At 35.1% G+C, this 24440-nt stretch overlaps 1 protein-coding gene across 1 annotated transcript in view; it reads left to right on the top strand.

The window, feature by feature from the left end:
- The first annotated feature begins 11723 nt into the window (after positions 1–11723).
- The window catches only part of LOC145672960 (long-chain fatty acid transport protein 4-like), a 93453-nt gene continuing 80736 nt past the window's right edge, over positions 11724–24440 (top strand). Inside the window, exon 1 of the mRNA XM_081742227.1 lies at positions 11724–11917. Within this exon, the coding sequence (XP_081598353.1) occupies positions 11763–11917 (155 nt within the window). The 5' untranslated portion in view covers positions 11724–11762. The remainder of the gene's footprint in view (positions 11918–24440) is intronic.

Raw genomic sequence — 24440 nt, 5'->3', positions numbered from 1 at the left:
TGTCAGTTGCTCAAATTTAGTATTCATTTGCTGGGTAATTTGTTCAAATTTGTTATTTATTTGTTGAAACCTAGTATCCATCTGTTGTGTTTGCTGAATCAGTTGCTCAAATTTAGTATTCATTTGCTGTGACAAGGATTCACTTAGCTGTTTTATAAGGTCAGCCACATTCATTGATGTATCCGATCCTGGTGTTCCAACATCACCAACTTCAGCATTATTACTTTCGATCTGGGTAAATCCATTTTAATATTCCTATAAATTTTCCTTTTACTTCTCAGTAAAGTGTACTCCGTGTTGACAGTTACTTATGAGCTTGCTTACTTTACTTCACACAATCTCAAGGTTCCTTGGCGGAAAACACCATATATATATATATATATATATATATATATATATATATATATATATATATATAACGTTATTTAAGATTCCCTTTTTGTTACATATATTTTGCCCACAGTTCTAGTAAGTCAACACGATTCGGTAATTTAATTTATACACTTAATTCAAAATCTAGCAATTGCATACCTTGGAAATTAGGCTCGTCAAATATTTTTTTACTCAATACAACTAACTTTTATTCTCAAAATTCCATAAATAATAATCTTTATATTGCCATAGCAACACGAAAAAAACAATTATCTATATTTATAACCACAACCATTACATGAATACAGTGTTGCCACATTCAAAGCTCTGGAGTGGGCTGAAAAATAGTACCAAATTGAATCAAAAAAGGGCTGAATTCATTATTTTATAGTAGTGTAATACCGGTACATGGCTCTATAACACGAAACTAAAAGAGGTGAAGTTCTAGAACACTCCCCCCTTCCAAGAGCCCAAATCAAGAAAGTGTTCTTTTTAGAAATTACTTTTTTAAAAGAAACATCCAAATAGGAGGACCCCGAACAAGCGTGGAAGTAGATGAAACTTATCTCGCACGTAGGAAGTATAGCAGAGGTCGTAAATTAAAATTTCCACTACACAGCTTCTTGCTCGACTCCTTCATGCGAGGCGCAGACAGGCCGGTAGCCACCCCCGAATTTTTTTGGGGGGAGGGGCGATCCAACCATGCTATAGTTCATCACCATATTGTAGTTCGTTTGCAAGCCTACCGTGAAAATTTTAGGGGGCCGGTAAAAAGTTAGGGGCCCGCCCCTAGACACCCCTTGGATACGGGCCTGGGCACAGATGCGCCCATCTAGCGTCATTTGCTTCCCGATATAGTTCGAATTACGAATTTTTCACACAAAGTTCGTAGCATTATGCGGTTCAACGTCACAGAATGAATGTTCAATAGCATCTTTTAGGAGTCCAACATGCAGTATGAGTAACGTGAGATTTAGGAAAAGTCTTACTGACACTTTTGAAAATGTGACAAGTATTTGTCAAATGGTGCTGAATTGGGTAGAATTGTACCAACTTTTTCACAAAAGGGGCTGAAAATGCCAGCTTGGTACCAACGGGCCGATGAATGACAAAAAGGGCTGAATTTGGTACAACTGTACCAAGTGTGGCAACACTGCATGAATATCAATCTATATCAACAACTATTTTACATTTTTCTTCTTCTTCATAATAATATATTGTGCACTTTTAAGCACCGTTGCCCAAAATAGCTACAATTAAAAATGGAAGTAATTTATAGATCAAACATCAATTTCGTTGTAACATAAGTTGACACCAGCCAACAAGAATCACTGTTTGTAAATGTATAGTCCCCTGAGTGTTAAGTATGACCGTGAAAGTGCCTTGTATCGAATTGTTACTTCAGATTAATAATAGATTTGCTATGACAATCGTAAATAGTCAGAGCGATGATTGGGTCGTGATCAACATTTAGAACGGTTTCCTAAACCGCCTCTCCATCTACAGAAAGTGTTGTTGCTAGTATGGTGGTCTATGGAGGGTGATCCATGATAACTTTCTCAGGCAAGTGAAACCATTAATGCAGATCGTTACAGTTCTGAATTCCATGACGCACTGCATATATCCAGCAATGTTTAACAGACATAGTGTCCTCCTATTGCACAACAATGCTGTTGCCCAAACGACGATGCAGGTTCTCCGTGAGCTGCAGTATGAAATTTTATCTCACACATCGTATTCTCCCAATGTCTCTGCCATTGCCCATCAGCTTTTAAAGTATCTGGTCACTTCTTGAGAGAGAAGACATTCCCTGATGATCGGGTGGTGCAACTTGCGATTGAAGATATCTTCGCATCACAGACTCCAGACTTGTTTTGCCACGGAATCCAATAGTTGGCTGAGCGATGGCAAAAGTATGTGGTTGCAGATGGCGACTGACTATTTTTATTAATCAGGCATTGCACTTTTTTTCCTTAGGAAATTACACATCTGAGATGGACATTTGGTTCGTAACACCTTAACAGATTTACACTCCTCTTGATAACATTATTAGGTATAAAACACTTATATATATATATATATATATATATATATATATATATATATATATATATATATATATATATATATATATATATATCCAGCGTGTGTGTGTGTGTGTGTGTGTGCATCTCGAAACTATTGAACTGAAGCGAGTCACCACATGTTGTGCTATCTATTTGCTTTTACAATATTATCACTATTGACTCATCAGGCGCATCATGGAAACAAATCCCAACTAGGAAACATATTTTAAAAATCGTTAGTTCATTTTTTTTACATATAAAAAATCCTTAGTTCACTTTGTTTTTTAAAATTTTGATTTTAAAAAACGTTAATAACAAAATGAAATGATGAGTTTAATTTTTTTCATAAATGAATAAACATTCCGTTGACTAATCATTTGCAACCTAAGCTTTATGCCTCCTGACCTGACCCAACATAAATGTTTATTTATCTATCTTTTGTTATGTTTGTCTTCTCTATTAAGTGACTAAATAATAAATTGAATTCAATGCAGAAATTTCCGAGCTGTTTTGTGCCAATTACCTTCGTGTGTCGATCAACAAATGACTCTTATCCTTAGTAATAGCCTTTCAGTTGTTTGTTACTACAATACAAAAGGATGTAAAGTTTTAATTACTACCATGAAGGAAAGTCAGTTTCAGTTTTTTTTTCTTCTTTTCAACAGCATCCAGAGGAACATATTCTCCTATTGTATCTTCATATGGAAGTCCTCCAATTGCATCGAAAACCACTGTTCTACTTCCTGAATGACGTAATCGAAATAATCAAATCACCGATCTATCAATGGATTTTTCATCTCCCGGAACACGAAGAAGTCACTTTGGGCGATATCGGCGGAATATGGCAGATGCGGCAATATTTCTTAGACATATCGCTTGATATACATGAGTGGATGCATTGTTGGGAAGGAGAGTGATGCTTTTGACGATCATACCATGGTGTTTCTCCTTCAAGACATGTCACAACATTTTCAAAAGCTTGTAGTAAATGATCTGATTACCTCAAAGTAATATCTGGGAATGACTCCACGATAGTCCCAGAAAACCGACAGCATGACTTTACAGCTGACCTCTGCACCGTAGCTTTCTTGGGGACGAAGAAAGAAAGTAAATTCGCTATTCGTTCTGGTTTTCGGATAACAGAAGTGGAGAAGTGGACTACCAAAGAAATCCTGTTCGAACATAGCCTGCATCTGCCTTGACATGTCCCTTTGTATTTGTTTCTGGAGACGAGTCCAACATTCTGACACCTTAGACATGTACAGTTCGTTATCAATAATTTCACAACCATTAACACAACTATACGACCAGTTTCATACTTGATCACTTGGAAGATTACTCATCGGTCGTCCAGGGTGAGATTATCCACTTTCTTCACTGTGGATGCATCGTCTGTGAGTGAGGATCGTCCACTTCTTTGCTTATCTGTTAGAACATGTGCCCAGTTGGAAATCTCTTTTCTGTCGTATTACGTACCACAAGATGAACGATCGTGGCCATAGCTTTAAATTCATCACGAATTTGTCAGACGTTGTGATCCTTCAAATGCAGAAATTTGATCACACTACGAGAAAGAGGGGAAGAAACAGAACGCTTTAACCCTTACCGTGATAATGTAAAAAGGTATACAATGGTAAGTTGGCATGTTACTAATATTTGTGTCAGTTTGTATCTTTACAGGTCCGATTGAACTGCTGTTACAACCAGAAATTTAGACTGCGGTAACTTGTTGGACAAAATCGAATACCGAGCTGTTATTAGGTTTCTTTATCTTTAAGAAAAATCGGCACAAACGATACATGAAGGGATGGCAGTTGAGTAAAGTGAGGAATGTCCATCTTATGACACAGCGAAATGATGCAAAAGAGAATGTAAATATATTTACTCAAGTCGATAACATGACCCAAGAAAAGGTTGTCCCTCAACGGCTACAGACTCCAGCGTAATGGTAGAAGTTGAGCGGCTAGTGCTTGAAGCTAGACGTGTGACTATTAATTGTGTAGCTAGGGAAGTGAAAATTGTTACGGAGTCCGTTCACACCATCTTACATGGCATTCTGCATATAAGCAAAGTGGCAGCAAGATGAGTTCCCCGATTGATGACATCTCAAATACAGCAACCTGTGCAAGTGCGCAAACCATCTTGAACCTATACCACAAGGACAAGGATATTTTTATAAAGAGATCAGTGACTGTGTATGAGCGCTGGGTGTATCTATTTGATTCTGAAACCAAAGAAATGAGTGAAACATGGAAACTTACCTCCAAAGACTAAAGTGCTGCATTCATCCAGTAAGGTCATGTTGTTCATATTTTGGAACCATAAAGGGCGATTTTCACTGATTACTTACAAAAAGGGGCTACAATCATAGAAGCATATTAGAACCTGCTGACAAGTTGCGGGATGCTATCAAAGGAAAGAAGTGATTTGCTCTCGAAAGATGTTTTGCTGATATACCACAGTAGGAACACCCACCTTTGTCCACCAATGTGGCTACGAACCTTTGCCTCACCCACCATATTAACTCAAATCTGGTTCCCGATCAGGCCTTCTTCCCAGATATGAAGAAACATTTGAAGAATATGGATTTTATGGAGGATAAGATCATCAAAGCAGTGGAAACCTGATTTGCCTCCCAACTCCGCAGACTTTTATGTAGATACTACTGTATTACGGACTAATCCGTAGATGTGAGAAATGTAAGGCAATACGAGGTAAATATCTAGAGAAGGACGCGTCTATGAACTAAATTTCGGATCCCCAGCTCATCTCTATCATGGTGAGGGTAAAACATTTCTGGCCTCTTTTCATATATGTTGCAAGTAACTAACATCTAGCAACAACTATAAAGAAAATAAGTAATGTGGAGAGACCATTTTTGCATCATCGTACTATTAAAGACAAAGTTTCGATGTTGAAACTGCCAAAGTTTCAATCATATACCTAAATAATTTCTAAGAGATAACCAAAACTTACGATACCCGCTCCTATTCATGGGCATCCTGACATTGATGTGGTTATCTTCAGTCCATTGCGTTAGTATTACCAGTTCGCCCTTCTCCAGCTTGCATAGAGTGTGTCGAAATTTCCCAGAAACTATCTCAGAGCTATAAAATTCTTGTAACATGACAACCCAGCTTAAGACACATGCACAATCAGTTCGATCATTATATATATATATATATATATATATATATATATATATATATATATATATATATATATATATATATATATATATATATATATATATATATATATATATATATATATATATATATACTATATAGAAGACCTCTTGAAAAACCGAATGAATTATCTTGGTAGAAGTTGGATGCAATCTAATGAACTGCAATGTTTGTATGCCGTAGACATCATCGTCGTGCTCTAACGGGCATAGTGATGAGATGATATCCTTATTGTCTCAAAATATGACAATTATTATTCTTTTAGCTCTGGTTAAAACCGACAATTTTTGGTGGTGGATGAGTCATCCACTGCATTATCATCATATATCAAAATCGTCTGATTCATCACGGCGTATACCAGCGCCTGCTGTTTAGGTTGTGAAAGTACTGTAAGATCTGTGACTCACTTTTATATATAGTTAGAACTGCTATATTTGAACTAGAATATTCAAATTCGATGTCGAAAAATATCCAAACATTGATACATCGAGGTATTGATTATTAGAAAAATAAAACTAAAAATATCAATGGCTGAATTTTGACATACACATTTCAATATCTGAAATTATCGATCTATCTATATATCGAAATAATCGCAAAGGAATCCATGTATACAATTGTAATTTTTGTTTATCAAAACGAATGTTATCAGCCGCCAGTGGCATAGCGAAGGAAGTCTTTGACAGATTTCCAAATACAATGTTAGCATTTTACTACTCTTCTTGAAATGAAAATAAATATACGGGTTGGTCTAGAAGTCTGTAACACTGGATTTTATATGAAGGGGACGTCGCACTTGATAATCAAGGTTTTCTTTTAAAATATTTGGAAATAAGTTCTTTGTAACGTGCTCATGGGATGAATGTCTAATATTTTCATAGCATAAACCATTGCTTTAAGCAAACCCATAGGCAGAAGTCCGATGGTATAAGGTAGGAGGAATGTGATTACCTCTCATTTGGTCGCCGACAACCTATCCACATTCCAGGGAATGCACATCAATGTACTCCAGAACCACGTTGACATAGTGGGGCTAAAAGAATTGGAGAAATGACTTATTGGACAAAAGTATGGCCCGATACTGACATAATGAACTGGTCCAATAGTTACAGATCTTCTGGATGATTGATTGGGTTATGGTCGAATGAGCTGGCTTCCTCATATCCTGCCATATCATACCAGGAGTTTTCCCTCGCCGCAAACTTTTGACGGTTCAACCTAATGAGGGTTTGTGTCCAGCCAGTACTGTACTGTACTGCTTGTTTACTTCGTCGCTCTCATGAAAATGACCTTCGTTATTCATGTATTCTACAAATTGCATATGATAATTGGAATCAACATCGATGAGAAAATGTGTTCGCAACTTATAGGGATTCGCCCAGAGTATCCTTATGATCGGTATCTGAGTGACCCCTAGTTTCGGCGGCCTGCCGACGAGTGCTGCGTTGTTGGCTCACATACAGTAACACCAGAACAGCAGTCACTCGGACCGGTATCATTGTCTAATCCGTTCACGTCTGTGGATACCGTGAACAATGTTGGTCAGCAATAGAACAAATCTGGTAGAACTTTCATAGCAGTTTGACGACAATACTCGGTAGGGTCACGTGGAGGATATCAGTGCTTATAAACTTCGACAATAACAGTGACCTTTTGCTTCCCAGACATAAGAATGATTTCAACTCGCTTCTCCTGGGTTAGTTTCATGGTACATTACATCACTGTAATGCAGGAGAAAACATCGATTACACAGCCAGAGATGCCCCGGGCGCCAGGGTATGGATTCGATGTATTTTGTTACACAGAAGCCAGATTTTGAAACCTTAGGACCAATATCCGTGTCACTTTTCGCCCATAAAAGACTGATACGGTCAATCGTCCTATGGTTTCAAAAGTTTGATCTTATGGAACAAAATACATCGAATCCATATACTGGGGTACACTGCACAGAACATTTTTTCTTTGTATGGCTGTGTTACGTGTATCCTCCCTCTACAAAATCGTTCAAGTTTTTCGCACATAACAAAAAATTGACGCTGTCAGTCGTCCAGAGGTTTCGAAATTTGGATTATGTGTAACAAAATGCATCGAATTCATATCCTAGGGTCCACTGTACAGTTTTTTCTTAAGTTCTGTGTTACGTGTATCTTTTCTATCCAAAGTCGGTTAAGTTTTTCGCTCATAACAAAAAAAAATTACACTGTTGATAGTCCTGAAGTTTCAAATTTGGATTCTTTGTAACAAAATACATCGAATCCATATCCTGGGGTCCGGTGCATAGAACTTTTGTTTTTGTGTGTTTGACTGTGTTATCAATACCCTGTTGACTTCCGATAAGATTTGATACTTACTTTTGCACCTTCAACAAAACAGAAAGTCTCAACCATCAACCACACAGTTGCCTTCAGGTAGCCTGATGCTATACTATCTTCTTCCTGATTGTTCCAAATAGGTCTAAATCCCTTCAAAGCTATAATTATAGTGAAGAGTGCGTCTTGGAGCCGATCCTTCAAAACAGCTCATGACTATTTGTAGTTGCACATCAAAGGACAAAAGTTACCGGACGCAAAAAGGACTAATTACGATAATCTAACTTAAGTAGTGTTGACTCCCTATCTATTTATTCTGTCCAACAAGTTTCATATTCTGTTTGCTCGCCTAGTTTACACATTCTGTTTGCCCGCCTATTATTTGTATCAATAGTACACATCATCATTAAAACTATTCTTCAGGTTTTTTGGTACGAATTCAAAACTTTGGTCCTCCGCGGATTTCCTAATTTTAATGTAAAAATTACCCTCTTTACTATCGCCCATTCATTGTAAAACATCTCCTCCCCTTTCTTGTCATATAATGTCCTTTGATTTGGTTGATTTTCAGTTAGCGTCCCTTTCAGCAGCGAGGCTATATGAGACGTGAACCTACAGCTTAACGTGTAATCCGAACCCGGGTCTCCCACGCCAAGGTTCATACGCTAACCGCTTAGATATGAGGGAGCTCTTATATCATGTCCTAATCAGATACTTTCCTCTTTTCAACTATCTCAAGTGTTGTTCTCCAGCTCGCTCCAAAGTGGATTTTGTGGTGGACAAACACCATGTGCGTGTGTTCACCCGTTTCCTCTCACTTTCTTTATTCCACGGTTTCGTTCATTCTCATTACCACTGTCTCCTTTATCCTAGCCGGTAAAATCGCGGGACGTAAAGCTGAAAGATTTCCTATTTTTAAGTGTTATTCTCTCCTTAACTTTTGTTAACATTTACTCAATGTAGTTTTTTTTTGTTCCACTTACCTAATTTTTTTCATTCTTCTTCATACCTGCGTTTCGAACGCTTCTGTTTTTTTCTTTTTTTCTTTCCTTTTTCTGTAATGATGAAGTATAGGATAGTACTTCATATTTTGTATTAGGATTTCCTATATGCATTATTACGTACACAGGTATCCAATCTTTAAGTGTGTTAACGATAAAAGTGTATCCAAAAAGATTTGTTTGTGTCAGGAGTTTATTTGTATTGAATCACAGTTTAACGTGGAATTCAAACCACCGTAATGCGTTTAATATTCTGCCACTGGAAATCGAACCTAGGCCCACATGCACTAAAGATGCGTGCGCTAGCCACTAATACCAGTATTAAAGAGACAGTAACCAAAAAAAAAAAAAAGTTTCGTATAAATTATGTAATATGTACCCTCATGTCCAAAATTATTGTCACATGTCAATAAATATGTTGTTGCGGGAATACCTAATTCGATAATGAATTCGCCCGGTATTTTTTATGTTAGTATGTGTATAATCGACAAAGAAATGTACGTGGCAAATTTCATGTCAAAAGAGCAGTAAATAAGAACAATAAAACGAAAATAAAACTTTGTTGTCCATTTAGCAACATTTTGTTTTACTTATTCTAATTTTCGTGTTTATGTTTTTTTCCTATGAAATTTACCGCAAATATGTATTTCTCGATTATACACATAGTGTCAGTATTAAAAGTACCCTGCAAAATTATTATGAAATTATATTCTTACAAGAAGACAGTTATAGGTATGCAACAATCATTTTGGACATGACTGTACATATTATAATAGCTTTGCTTAGAACGCGGCTACATTGAAATTACATCCATGCTATTCTTTTTATCAAAATTGGCTTGATCCTTCTGGATGTTTGTCAGTGTTGGGAAGTGCAGCAAATCTTAATCATCAACACATTTAGTTAAACTATTATTAATAGGGATATCGTAAAAGAAGGTTACAAATCATAGAACTTCTGTGATTTCACTGTGACTTAACGAAAATTATTTGTCTGTAGTTTAATGGCATGTTTGTCTTGTTACAGGTTTGAGGATTCTGAATTCTGACCATATATACCCGAAATGCGGACATGTAAAATGGGACTCGAGTGGAAAATTGGGTGGGTGGGTGGTGCGGTTACTGTGGGCCAAAAATACTATATCTGCTGTCATTCACAAGCAGATTGTGGAGGTGATTGGGAGGGCTTAATTTCAAGGCAACATTTAACTAAGTGATGTTGTGCCTTCAAAGAAGGAACGACCAGTATTGTTAATGACAACCCTGAACACAACAGTAGATCAGTACCTGATTTATTGACGTGAACTGTGCTCGTTTGGATGACTGTATTTGTGTAGACGTCCATAACAGCTGAGCTGTGACTACCATATGGTGTTATGCAGAACGTAGTTGATGTCCTTAAGTATAGGAAAGTTTGCGCGAAATGGTTGTTACGGGCATTATCCTTTAACTATAAGACATCATAAGATAACCATAATAGCGACTTCGCTGAACATTCTGCAGTGTCACGCATTGGAAGGGAACAATTTTCTTCACCAGGTAGTGACTGGTGATGAAACAATATTGCGTCTCCTTACTCTATCAAGGAAAGAGGAATACATGGAATGAATAGGCTTACACATACAGAAGGTCGTATTCTCCTCCACCGTGGTGTGATTCTACTGAATGATAATGCGAGATCCCATTCAGCACAGAAAACTGTTAAGTGTTTTCAGCGTTTACGCTGGGAACGACTAGATCACTCTCTTATAGTCCTGATCTAGCCCCTAGTGACTTCCACCTTATTCCTGTTCTAAAACAGAACATGGTTGGCCAGCATTATCTGACAGATGATGATGTCGAAACCGCTGTCTCACGGTGGTCATGAGAGCTTGATGATAATTTCTTTGGAACCGTTATGGAAAACCTCATATATTGTTGTTACAAGTGATTCAACACAAAAATAAATAAATACATACATAAAAAAGTGATTACGTCGAGGACTATTGTTGAGTGACCTTTATTATCAGGTGTGTTGATCTTCCAGCTGTCTCACACATAAGCCAAATAGGCTCTGTAGCCTTTTTATTTTTCGATAATTTCTTATACTATCAAAACTCGCTAACTGGAAATGTCATGACCATGGGTAATATAGGCTACATTCCATTCTTACCACTTGTTTTAACAACGAATATAAGAATAGAAAGAGACTTGAAGTTAACTTCATCTTTAACATATCGTATTATATCAGTATTTTTTCTTAAAGTAGCTCTTGTCTTAACGCTTTGTTTAATCGCAATACTTAATGGTTAACGTAGCATGAAGGCAAAGAAAGCTATGACCATGACGCACGAGACTCATAATTCCGTTTTTTTGTTTTTGTTTTGTTTTGTTTTTGTTTTTTGAACAAAACGCCGAATATAGTGAGCGGATATCAGAAATCGTTTTGATGTGAATTTTTCGGTCACTCCACTGACAATATAAACTAAAATCACTGTTATTTCTGTTTTATGTACTTTTTTCTTTGCTTTCTCGATGTACCCAAACAACTCTGAAGTCTGTTGTAATCAGGTCCATTTCTTCTCTGAAAAGTATTCATGAACCAAAAGAAGTAAATAATTGCAGGTCATGGAAATGAACCTGACCTTCACCTCGTATCTTGTCATGCTGAAGCTTCATCTTGGTGTTCGACACTCTATATCATTTCTTTCTACTCTCCCCCCTCGCTGCATATGTTGCGCATGCGTAATGCTGTAGAGAAAAAAAAAAATGTTTTCTTCGTTGTATTTATCTACATTATCCGAAGTTGCATGACCAAAGTCTTCAGTCCATATCCGTACGCTGCAAAATGAGGCAAGTGTTACCATTTGCTTTGCTAGCCCTGCTCTTGGGGATGGCATTAAAATTTTTCACTGCCCTGCAATTGGCGCTGTTGTTGGCAGTCACTGCAACTTTCTGGCAGAAATGGTCTATTATTATTCGAGTGTTTCCGAGAGATATAAGGTAATTTTAATGATTATTTATTTGTTTTTTTGGTTGCTACAATCTATTTAGATGCAATAGTTCGATAAGTTTTCTGTTAATAGTATAATGTTTATGATAAGTATATTGTGTGCGTGTGTGTTTATGTGAATTACAAAACACTCTCTTGACAGCGATTGATAAATATCAGAGATAATTTTTCATTGTATCGGTGCGAAGTTGACAGATAATACCAGTCGTAAGAGGAATTGACATGTTAAATTAAATTGACTAGCATTTATCTTTTTCTTTCTCTGTTTATGAGTTTGTACTATACATATAATATAGGATGCTTTGTGTTTATATATAGATGATGTTAATGAACTCAGTGTTATAAATTTAGGAGAATTCTTATGTAAATGAAATAAAATGTTCTAACAAACATCGGTGGAAGAACGCCTCTTTTAGTTATACAAAAGCCGAAAATGCGATATATCATGTTTTGAAACGCTCTTACTTGAAAATGGTGGAAACTTTCGAAACTGGCTCAAGGAATTACATAGAAACTACTATGCACTCTATCTAAATATCTCTGTTTGACAATCTCCTGGTACCAGGGTAATGAATTGTATACAGTAAGTTGGGGTACGGGGATACACTTTTAATTATTAATTGAGTACTCGTGGCGTGGATGCCAGAGGATTGTGAAACATTGGTATTTAAATAGCGAGCGCATTTTACGTCCTGTGTAATTCCTTGATCCGTTAGAGGTCTAATAATTTTCAAGCCAGAGCGTTTTGAAACGTGATTTTATCGTGTTTTCTGCGGTTTAACGCTCTAAAAGGAGGCGTTTTTAGACCCATATATTTTTAGAACAACTTTCTTTCACTTAATAAAAGGAATCGCTTCCTAAATTTATTATATAATAATGAACTCAATATTATAAATTTATATATTATAGAAGATGCTGTAATTACTCCAGGAGAATTCATATTCTTCCAATTTCTAGTTTTAACGGACAATGTCGAGGGTCAATTTAGGAGAAACCAGAGAATCTCTATTTACAAGTCACCACAAGAAGACGACAAACTACTCTTCACAGTAGCATAAACAGAAATTCACGAATTGAGGGCTTCGTCTATATAGAGTTCTAGGTTAAGTAAAGGTTTAGTTTTTCAAAGAAAAATATATGTAATTCAGGGGCGCACCCACATGGGGGTTTATCGGGTCTGGATGCCAGAGGATTGTGAAACATTGATATTTAAATAGCGAGCGCATTTTACGTCCTGTGTAATTCCTTGATCCGTTAGAGGTCTAATAATTTTCAAGCCAGAGCGTTTTGAAACGTGATTTTATCGTGTTTTCTGATTCTGCGGTTTAACGCTCTAAAAGGAGGCGTTTTTAGACCCATATATTTTTAGAACAACTTTCTTTCACTTAATAAAAGGAATCGCTTCCTAAATTTATTATATAATAATGAACTCAATATTATAAATTTATATATTATAGAAGATGCTGTAATTACTCCAGGAGAATTCATATTCTTCCAATTTCTAGTTTTAACGGACAATGTCGAGGGTCAATTTAAGAGAAACCAGAGAATCTCTATTTACAAGTCACCACAAGAAGACGACAAACTACTCTTCACAGTAGCATAAACAGAAATTCACGAATTGAGGGCTTCGTCTATATAGAGTTCTAGGTTAAGTAAAGGTTTAGTTTTTCAAAGAAAAATATATGTAATTCAGGGGCGCACCCACATGGGAGTTTATCGGGTCTGAACCCTCCCGTGCTTAAAAAAAACTTGGTAAGTCGACATATAGGCTACTTGTTTAGCAGAAAAATTATTGATGTAGCCTTAAGACTTACTAATGTTGGTACACTTTATTTGTACTCTTTCTTTCCTTATAAAATGAATCTAGTTCTATCATTTTTTTTTGTGAGTATAGGTGGCAGTACTTAACAATTACTTATTGTTTATTTTTTTCGAGTGTGCAATAACACTAGTTGAATTCTACACATACGTAGTATCTTGTAGTAAGGATCTCCCCCCCCCTCCCCCAAACTTTGGGCCTCTATCAAGAAAAGAACTCTAGGTGCATGCCTGATGTAGTTATTAATTTCATTTCAACGTTGTTATTCCCTAATAGCACTTGGAAGACTATTGGTCGGCATGGTTGGCGTCAGTAATTGCAATAATAAAGTTGTAATTCACATTAGCCCAACGTAGTTGCATGTTGGCCAACCAACAATTTACCGTTATTTATCCAACAGTTTCAGCTCAACTTAATTTTAAAGTGTATGTTGATTAGCCAACAATTTGCCGTCATTTATCCAACAATTTCGACTCAACGTAATTTTAAAGTGTATATTCGTCAACTAACAATTTGCCGTTATTTATCCAAGAGATTCGGCTGAACGTAATTTTGAAGTGCGTATTGGCCAACTAACAATTTGCCGCCATTCCAACAATTTCGGCCTCACACTTCCAATTGCAATTTTATTTCTTTCATAGGAGCTACATTGGCAATTTAGTTGGTTGGTAAATACTTGAAAAAGCTAAATTTCAACAGAACTCAGCATCAGAAAAAAACATCTTAAATTTCATTCCTGTTACTGCCATTGCTTTCTCGTGAAATCACAATAACTTGATGACATGTTCAGTACCTGTTTACATATTCAAATCTTTGTTGTGCAAGTACTGTATTTTTGAGTTACACGCAGAGCTGTTTCTACGCATTGGCCAAGATAAGTTATGCCCGGAGCGGCAGGTTTCGAGGTGCAACTTATTCTCTCACACTATTTTTTTTTTTTTTTTTGTACTCCAGTTCTAAACATTTCATAAATTTATTAACCGTTGTGAACCTGCCCCCCCCCCCCATCTCCCGGAACAAACGATTTGCGCATATCAATAAAAAGTACTTCGTTTGTACCGGTTTGTACCGCAGATATTTTTGTTTGTACTGTACTGCAGTATGACAAATTAAGAAAAGAAAGTGGGGGCAAAGTTCACGCAGCCCCCCATAATGTCCTAGGATCGATTTAATTGGCTCATTTGAAAGATTTTCGTTTGTACCGGATTGTACCGTAGATTGTTTCGTTTGTACCGTTCTGGATTATGAAAAATTAACGAAACAAAATGGGGGCCCAGATCACGCAGACCCCCAAATCACGACTTAATACACCGAGTACACATGACTTTTGTATGTCATATGAAAGTACTTGGTTAGTACCGGATTGTACCATAATGATTTTTAACTTAACCATAATAGATTATGAAAAATTAAGAAAACAAAATTGGGGACGAGTGTGAACCTGGCCCCCTACCACGTTGTACAAACGATTTAGTTAGCTCATTTGAAAGATTTTCGTTTGTACCGGATTGTACCATAGTTTGTTTCGTTTGTACAGTTCTGGATTATGAAAAATTAACGAAACAAAATGGGGGCCCAGATCATGCAGGCCCCCAAATCACGACTTAATACACCGGGTACACATGACTTTTGTATGTCATATGAAAGTACTTGGATAGTACCGGATTCTACCACAATGAGTTTTAGTTTAACCATAACAGGTTATGATGCCTTATCCCGGCAACACCACCTAGATTTGAGAAGGCCAGATGGCTGCTACAGTGACGTCACATAAGTGGTCTTACCAGCTGAGTAGAGGATTTCCCGAGTGCTACGAACTTCATAGCTTTCAGAAATGGGAAATTACAATTTAGTTTTACGTAGCACTCGTGCTCGATTTGTGCCCTTTTACGTGTTCTTTCTTAAACTACCTATATGCCAAATAAGAAGGTGCATCAGTAACATTGTGACATAAAACCCTAAAAAGAAAAGAAATTAGAGGAAGTAAAGAACTTTTCCCAGATTGCGACAAATAAGTTACTATTGTTTTTAGTCAATATTTCTGTATATTCCCCAAAAAAGTTTATCGCTCTGTTATAAGCATAAAAGTATCGTTAGTGCAAGCGAAAGTAAGTATCATGACTTCACGTTACTCGAATAACATTCATGACTCAATCACAATATTCATAATCAAATATAGTAAAAATGCATGATTTACAAAATTAAAGAGAAAGATCAAAACATCTATTGTAATTAAGATACATCACAAGAAATACATGCTACTTGAAATTAAGTAAGAAATTAAAGCATTACGACCCCTAACAAGGTGAATTAAATTTTGTAATTCAGTTTTATTGAGGAATGGTTTGCAATTGTATACCAAGCAGATGCTTCAAACCATTCTTTTTTCTTTTCAATTTTCATGAAAAAGCATAAAATATTTTACTATTCTGTACTAGCACTAGTTCATTTTGTGCACTAATAGACACGGCAATTTTCAACACTGTTAATTAATATTATGAATACCAATTACGCTAAGAGACCACATACACTTTGGAGAAAGGGTCTGTTGTTAACACATTCTACACTTTTAACCAAATTCAATATTGCTCAAATGCATACTTATACAATTTTAAATGCATGTATTAATACAACCATAGTCAATATTTTCGACATTAAAAATATCTTCATTTTCTGAGAAGATCATAGAAAAATTCAATAACATTTTTTTTAGTAAACTAAAATCAAGACTGTATTCTCTTATTACAATATTGTTTCTTATATGTTTTTGATCTCTTTGAAACTTTCTTCCATTCCTAGTTTCAAGTTATTTGAAAAAACCTAAACCAATGAAAAAAAATGCTATCGAAGAGAATCACTATTACTTATTATAAACAGCAACAAATTTCATTAAAATGGGAATATCCGCATGTGGATCTTTTATTTTTTAAAATAATAATGAAACATGAAACTAAACTAGAATATACATAACGCCAGTTTAATAGTAAAATCAAAATTATCTACTAAGCATCAATTGTTTGCTTCAAACCTAGATCTGTCGCATGAAACTTAGTTGGTGGACCTATATATTCCTGGTAAGAACCCCAGAAATCTCGCATGGAAGAGGGCTCAATTATTATTGATCATAATGGTATTGGATATATTGAGCAGTCTTATGTAATTGGAATTTCTCGCTTACTTTTCGTTTCAGTTCCATTAATATCAATTCAGATTAAATAAATATCAAGAAATATATGGAATGTTATTATTACACCAGGTAAACCTAAATTTGGTATGTTTTTCATAAATTTAAAGCCCTATAACGTTTGAATATTATAATTTGATGTTGAAAGTTATGATTGCAGTACACTTCATCCAATCATATTTAGGTATAATGATTTAATTTTCAAATAAGAGCTGCAGTCAGATAAATGGATTCTAATTCAGTAATGTGTGGTTATAGGCCAATGGTCTGTGCGATGACACCATGTAATTCCTACTTGTAAGTGGACATCACATATTTATTGTAAGTACACTCATGTCCAAAATTATTATCGCATGTCTATAAATATGTTGCTGTAGGAATATAATTTGGTAACAAATTCACTTGATATTTCTTATCATGTTAGTATGTGTATAATCGGCAGACATGTATGTGGAAAATTTCATGTCAAAATAGCAGTAAATAAGAACAATAAAACGAAAGTAAAACTTTCTTGTCCATTTAGCAACACTGTTTTATTCATTCTAATTTTCTTATTTATAATTCTTTTCCTATGAAATTTACCACAAATATACATTTCCCGATTATAAACATAGCATCAATATTAAAAGCATCCTGCAAAATCAATATCAAATTATATTCTTAAAAGAAGACAGTTATAGATATGCGATAATCATTTTGGACATGAGTGTACGTAAAAGGAAATTACTTGCAACTACTAGCTACTACTACTACTATTATTATTATTGTTATTATTATTATTATTATTATTATTATTATTATTATTATTATTATTATTATTATTATTATTATTATTATTATTATTATTATTTTAATGACAGAATATAAACCATCAAGCAGATTCAGAGGAAGCAACAAGGAAACACTATTAATATTAATTCTCTCTTTTGTTTTCCTATTTTAGTGGTAATAATTGTGGAATTATGTCACTTTCCTGGCACTCAAAGGTATAAAATACGGGGATTAGGGAGCAATTAATGCAAATTATTATATATATTAAATAATTTATATTACTGTATATGCAGGACTATATTTCAACTATAACTTTTTTTTAAATTCGCAGTCAAACAATGCCTCTTTCAGCACCTTGGTTCTTACAAATATTCAAAGCAAACTGTTTCTCATAGATTAATGTGAGAAATATAAAATAAATATGCTTTAGGTTAATATTACCATTTAGATCAGGAAAATGAAATATTGTCTAAAATGAGGCTGCAAGTAGTTGTAAAGCGAAGTTCAATTTCTTAAGAGTGTGGTAGGAGGGCCAGGTTCACACTCGCCCCCAATTTTTTGAATTAGTCCCAGAAGCGACAGTCCTATTAGCGACAGGAACTGTTATCTGTCCTATGTGCGACCGATTCATTTACATTGAGATGATGGAAGATGATATGATTCCCTCTCGTGAAATATGTTTGCCTCTGGCGTTATTAGCGTCCGAACAACCTTGCTACGAAAAATGTACGTGCCAGTAACACAGTTCATCAAATATATTTTCCCTCTACAGTGAGTGCAAATAAAACTTATTTTAATTTTGAGTTAGATTTGACATAAGACATATCAAATAACTTAGCGAGACAACAGGGACATTACCATGAAAAGTATATTCTTATGTAATTATTGAAAAGCCAGTTGTAATATCTCCTTTCTTCAAAATCTCTGTTTTCCGTACTTAATTTGATTCAAATCTCATTACTCACTAAGCACAGTAATATATTTTATTTTGAAAAACTTAAATGTGTAACAGTTTCGCCAACTATCTACTTTTTAGACTTCCAAAGACACTGAATAAAATGAAAAAAATAAAGTCAATGATAAAAGACAGCTTTTGAGATCCTTTACATCTGATTGGCTGTTCTCAACCAATCTCACCAATTACAATGCAGTTCACTCTAAACAATCCAAAAGGTAAACAAACTCTTTAAACTACCTTCCTCCCTATTGTAAGTTACTAAAACGTAAACTAATTGCTTAATTTGCCTTCCTTTCTTGTTTTGACTTATACATAAAAGCTTGTCGTACAGCAATCTGAAATACGAGAAATCTCTTATAACTAGACGAACTGTTAAGTCCTGCGAGAGATTTGTAACTTGTGTAATAATTTCTTCGAATACATTTTTTTTAAAGATTTCTTTGATATCCTCAAGTGGTGAACACCCTCTTTCCATGGGCGCCCGATGGGAAGGCAGGGATCACCCCCTTGGCTCACGAAAATGTATAAGTAATATAGCAAACCACGTATATTAAATACCAGATATACCAGACATGGTACAGCAACCATGAAGATGCCCCTCCCTAGAAAATTTTCTTCGGGCGCCCCTACCTCTTTCTGATTTCTTTCTTATGCCATAAACATATTCAATCTAAACTTATGCTCCGCATAATTTTAACATGAAATTTATAATTATATTAGAATCATAGACAAAGGCGGAGCTACTCTAAATATTTAGTTAGTTTTCCCCTTGATATAATCAGTGTATTCATAGAAAGTAATTCAAAAATATTTAGGAAAAACGTAGAAAATATTGTTAGTGTAATGAGAGTAGTCTTACATATTAAATTCAGGTAGAGCGAAATTTTTCATAGTACATTTTGTTAGGTTCTAAATTGCATTAGCATGTAACAACTTAAAGAAGAGAGAACCTTGTCTTCTTCCGTTATCTTATTATTAACGAATCGGTGACTCATAGAACAGTTAACAGATCGAATCGGTCGCTCATAGGACAGTTAACAGTTCCTGTCGCTAATAGGAATGTCGCAAGTGGGACGACACCAATTTTTTCTTAATTTTTCATAATCTATTATGGTTAAATTAAAACTCATTGTGGTACAATCCGGTACTAACCAAATACTTTCATATGACATGCAAGTCATATGTGCCCGGTGTATTAAGTCGTGATTTGGGGGCCTGCATGTTCTGGGCCCCCATTTTGTTTCGTTAATTTTTCATAATCCTGAACGTTACAAACGAAACAAACTACGGTACAATCCGGTACAAACGAAAATCTTTCAAATGAACCAATTAAATCGATCCTAGGACATTGTGGGGGGCTGCGTGAACTTGGCCCCCACTTTCTTTTCTTAATTTGTCGTACTGCAGTACAGTACAAACAAAAATATTTGCGGTACAAACCGGTACAAACGAAGTACTTTTTATTGATATGCGCAAATCGTTTGTACCGAGAGGTGGGGGGCCCAGGTTCACAGGGATAATTTATTATGCATATATACATGTTGATATAACACTGATTTTTACATTTGTAAATATTCAAGTGACGAGAATCTGTTTAGCTAGAGAAAGGTAATTAACATGTTAATTATGAACTTATAATTATTATTTCCAATTCTACTTAAATATTGATTATTTACTTCAGTGACACAAATTTCCTACACCGGTATTAATTGATATTGAGTGGAGACATTTTTTAATGGTAAAAAAAAATGGTTAATACAGCTCTGGTTTTACGTCCAATGATTTTTTCCTTTAGGCTAAAATAGACAATGAGAGATGAATGATCGTGATTAAATGAATATTAAAACAACGCACATAGCTTTCATGCCCTGAGTAGGGTTCGATTCGAACCCACCAGCCGCCTTGGACTGCTAGACTACATCAGCAACTTTATCGTTCTATGTGGATTCGTTGTTGATTTTGAGTTGTTGATTTTGTTGACTTTGAACAGCGATGCTATATGAGACAGGACCTACTGATTAACGTGGAATCCGAACCACATGAGCTCCCGCCGGCTATGTGGATTCAGTTGCGGCTGTGTGCACATAAATTCTATCGAGATCTCAAATTCTTGGTTTCTACTAATGCCTATAAATATGTAGAAAAGTGGAGAAAATGACCTAAAGAGCAAGCATTATGTAAAGATCCACGCGGTAGAGTAGTCGATAAGGCATTTATCTTATAACGGGACAGTTCGAGTTTGGTAACCAATGATGGTGGATTTTTTTTTTTTTTTTCATTTTACTTTCGTTCTAGTGCGTTTCACTGCTTCACGTACCTTATATAAAATAGAAATCTTGGGAAGCAGAAGGGAGATATAGGCACTCGAAGCGTGGCATTGAGTTCATCAACTCCTGTATGTGCTGAAGTCTAGATAGTTGAAGCTTTACTTTCACCCGCCTCTTGGGCTTCATATGGGTGTATCCCTTGCATTAATTCATATGTGAAAATAACAGATTAGTGGAGGGCTGTAGTATACGGAATATTATCAGGGAAATTTCAAATGATAGTATAATCCAATTCTCTATTAGTACGCACCCTTCCTTGAATCTAGCGTTACCCACAAGACGAGACGTGGAGGGAAATAAGGCTTTTTCATGTTGTCTCGTACTTTTTAGAAGTTTTGTCTCGAACCCTCTTCCATCTCATCTCGAAAATAATCTAGTGTCGTTTCGTAAATTTATGTACAAAAATTATGTCTTAATTTAATCTAGAAGTTATCAGCATCCTTCCGCATCACGAGAGGTCCACAAAGGATTTAAATATAACAGCATTTAAACTACATTTATTATTGAGTTATTTTGTGTAATGACTTATCTGCTTTTCATTGCGTTTATACAAGTACTTTATCAATGCATGGCTTTTTTTTTTTTTTTTTTTTTTTTAACTGAGAACCATGCAACACTAAAACAGTATTTGAGTTCCAAGACTTGGGTGAACTAGTGTTGCCGAAGAAATTCAAGAAATTTCTCGTCTCGTCTCGATTATCATCTAGAAAAATAGACGACAATTGTATTGCTTATCATCTTGTCTAGAATTTTATAAATATACTTATCATCTCACTGATTGGTTTGTTAGATTAGAGTTTCGTTTCATCTTCAGCAGCGAGACTATATGCCAGCACTACAAGTTAACGTCGGATCCGAACAACATGAACTCCCACCGGGAATCGAACACACGTCTTGTAAGCAACACTACTTTAACCCCAAATACTAAGACTATTAACCCTAGACTTTCTTTCTATAGGTCGTTATCTACAGAAGATAAGTTGAAACATTCACATATATCCTTCAGTTGCAAATTCAAATAACAACCGTTTTGTTTTCGTGATTGTTGACAAAGTTTTGTCGTAGTCATACTGAACTATTATTTGTATTACTGTTCTGTTCATGGCCTGTACTTACGTAATGCGTAATACGAGTAACTGTGTCAATGTGATAAAGGCACGTCAGAGTTCAACTTCGATGTCGCGATGAATTTCTAAATCATCTGGGTGTTTCAGCTGGATATTTATTTAGTTATAAAATACAGTATCCATCCGTGAAAGCTTCTTACGTTGGAAACAATAACCAACGTAATATGAGAGGGAATATTGACATTGAAATTGACCAGGGCAATCTATTCAAGGTACTATTCTAGCATTTGTTTTTGCTTGATGGAACTAAGGGGGAAAGTACTGGAAAATAGGGATGCAAACGAGACGAGTCGAGACAGGATTTTCCTGACAAAATTCGAGTCGAGACATCAGTTTTACAGCACATTTTCGAGATGAGGCAGCCACAAATCTTGTTTCGTGCGCATCCCTACTGGAAAACCTCCAGTAGCTTAGGAATTGAAAGTTGAAATTCCCGAGATTGGAACACAAAACGCTAATTTTTCTTCTATGTGGTCTTTACATCCTTTCTTTACTTTTATCCCATTGAATAATGGATATCATTGTCAATGTTTGAGCTTTGCTACTTTTATTTTTTAACCGACTTTTTAAAAAAATGAAGTTTTCAGTTTTATCTGTATGTATTATGTAGGTATGTTCGCAGTTATATTGAGAGCCGTTGGTCATATTGCGATATGGTTTTCAGTAATTGGATAAGCTATTTCCAACGAAGGTTCTTATGTATAGAATATTTGAAATATTGTAATAATTATTAAAGATTAAAAATATGAAATAACTCCTGGAAAATGATGAAAAATATCCTGAAATATACGGCAACCAGATAATCAACTAAGGCTTTGATGGGTTGCATATAACTAAGGGGTTAAGTACATTTTTGTAGATAGATTTCTCCTGCATAGTTAACGCCAGTCTTGTTCGACTTTTGCCAGAATCTTATCCACTTTTTTTTTTTTTTTGTCATTGCTTACTGTGAGAATAATCTTGCACACCTAAAGTGGAAAAATTAAACAAACTTAAAAATAACTGGCTTCAAAACTGGACTAAAAAGCAAAAAATAAAAACATTTTAAAAATATATGAACTGACTTTAAAAACACTAAAAACAGAGAATAATAAAAGCATTAAAAAACAGAAATATATTAATACCCTATAAAATTACCATCGAAATAATTTTATATTTGGTATTAATTTGTTCGACTTGGCACGACTTCATAAATAGTTTTATAGATAATAATAATTTTAATAAGTTATTTCTGTTTTCTAGCGCTTTTATTATGTTATGCCTTTTAGTGTTTTCTTTAAATTTGGTTCATATTATTTTTTTATTAGATTAAAATGCAAAAGAATATAGCAGGCAGAAAAAAATTTAAATATAAAATGGGTTCAATAATAATAAGAAAAAGAAGAAGAAAAAGAGGGGACAATGGTAGTGATGCGTGGGTTCCCTGGTTCGATACCTGGCCAAGTAAGTTTTCGGTAGGACAACATCATGTCCTCGATTTTCTCGGGGTACTCCCGTTTCCTCCCACTTTATCTTTCCATCGATTCCTCCGTCACAATTCACTTACTTTAATCATCATCTCCCTTAATCTAAAGACCATAATCATGGGACGTTGAACTGAAAGGAAAAAAAGAAGAAGAAACAGGAACAGTTTTTATTCGGAAATCATAATGTACAGTTTTTCAAGATGGAAAAATTTAAAGCTGTCGAAGTATCGCTTATTTTCTGTGTTAGAATCAAGGATAAATATACTGATATAACTGTAACGCGAGAAATTCATGAAAACACTATATTGTATACATCTGATTCCGTTTATAGCAAAATGATTTAGAAAAGTTCGAAAAGAATTTCCATCCATCATTTCAAAATCTGTTCATAAATTTTAGTATTAAGGTAGAAAAATTAAAATGTGAGAACAGGGGGGAAAAGTTTGAATGATTCTACAATATATGTACGAAAATGAAATATTTAAAAGTTCTACATGATAGTTATATTCTGTAGTTTAACAATGCAGCAGAGGATACTTCGCCTTAGTTCATCAGTGAAGAATCCCTGCTTTTATCCCTGGACTCAGCTGAGAACTTTCAAACCGATAATTTTCTCGGGATTCCAACGATTTTCATTTTTAACAACCTCTACATCATTCATTCATTTGCATTTCTCAGTCGTCTTCTAAAAGGCCTAATAGTATTAAAAAAACTAAAGCTCAATTAATTTTAATAATGTTAACAACAACAATGATGCTATATTAAAATTTATTATTTTTATTATTATTATTATTATTATTATTATTATTATTATTATTAGTAGTAGTAGTAGTAGTAGTAATAGTAGTAGTAGTAGTA

The sequence above is a fragment of the Thermobia domestica genome, chromosome 2 (assembly GCF_964235325.1).
Source record: "Thermobia domestica chromosome 2, izTheDome1.hap1.1, whole genome shotgun sequence".
Lineage (NCBI taxonomy): Eukaryota > Metazoa > Arthropoda > Insecta > Zygentoma > Lepismatidae > Thermobia > Thermobia domestica.
This window is presented reverse-complemented; position numbering and strand designations above follow the sequence as displayed.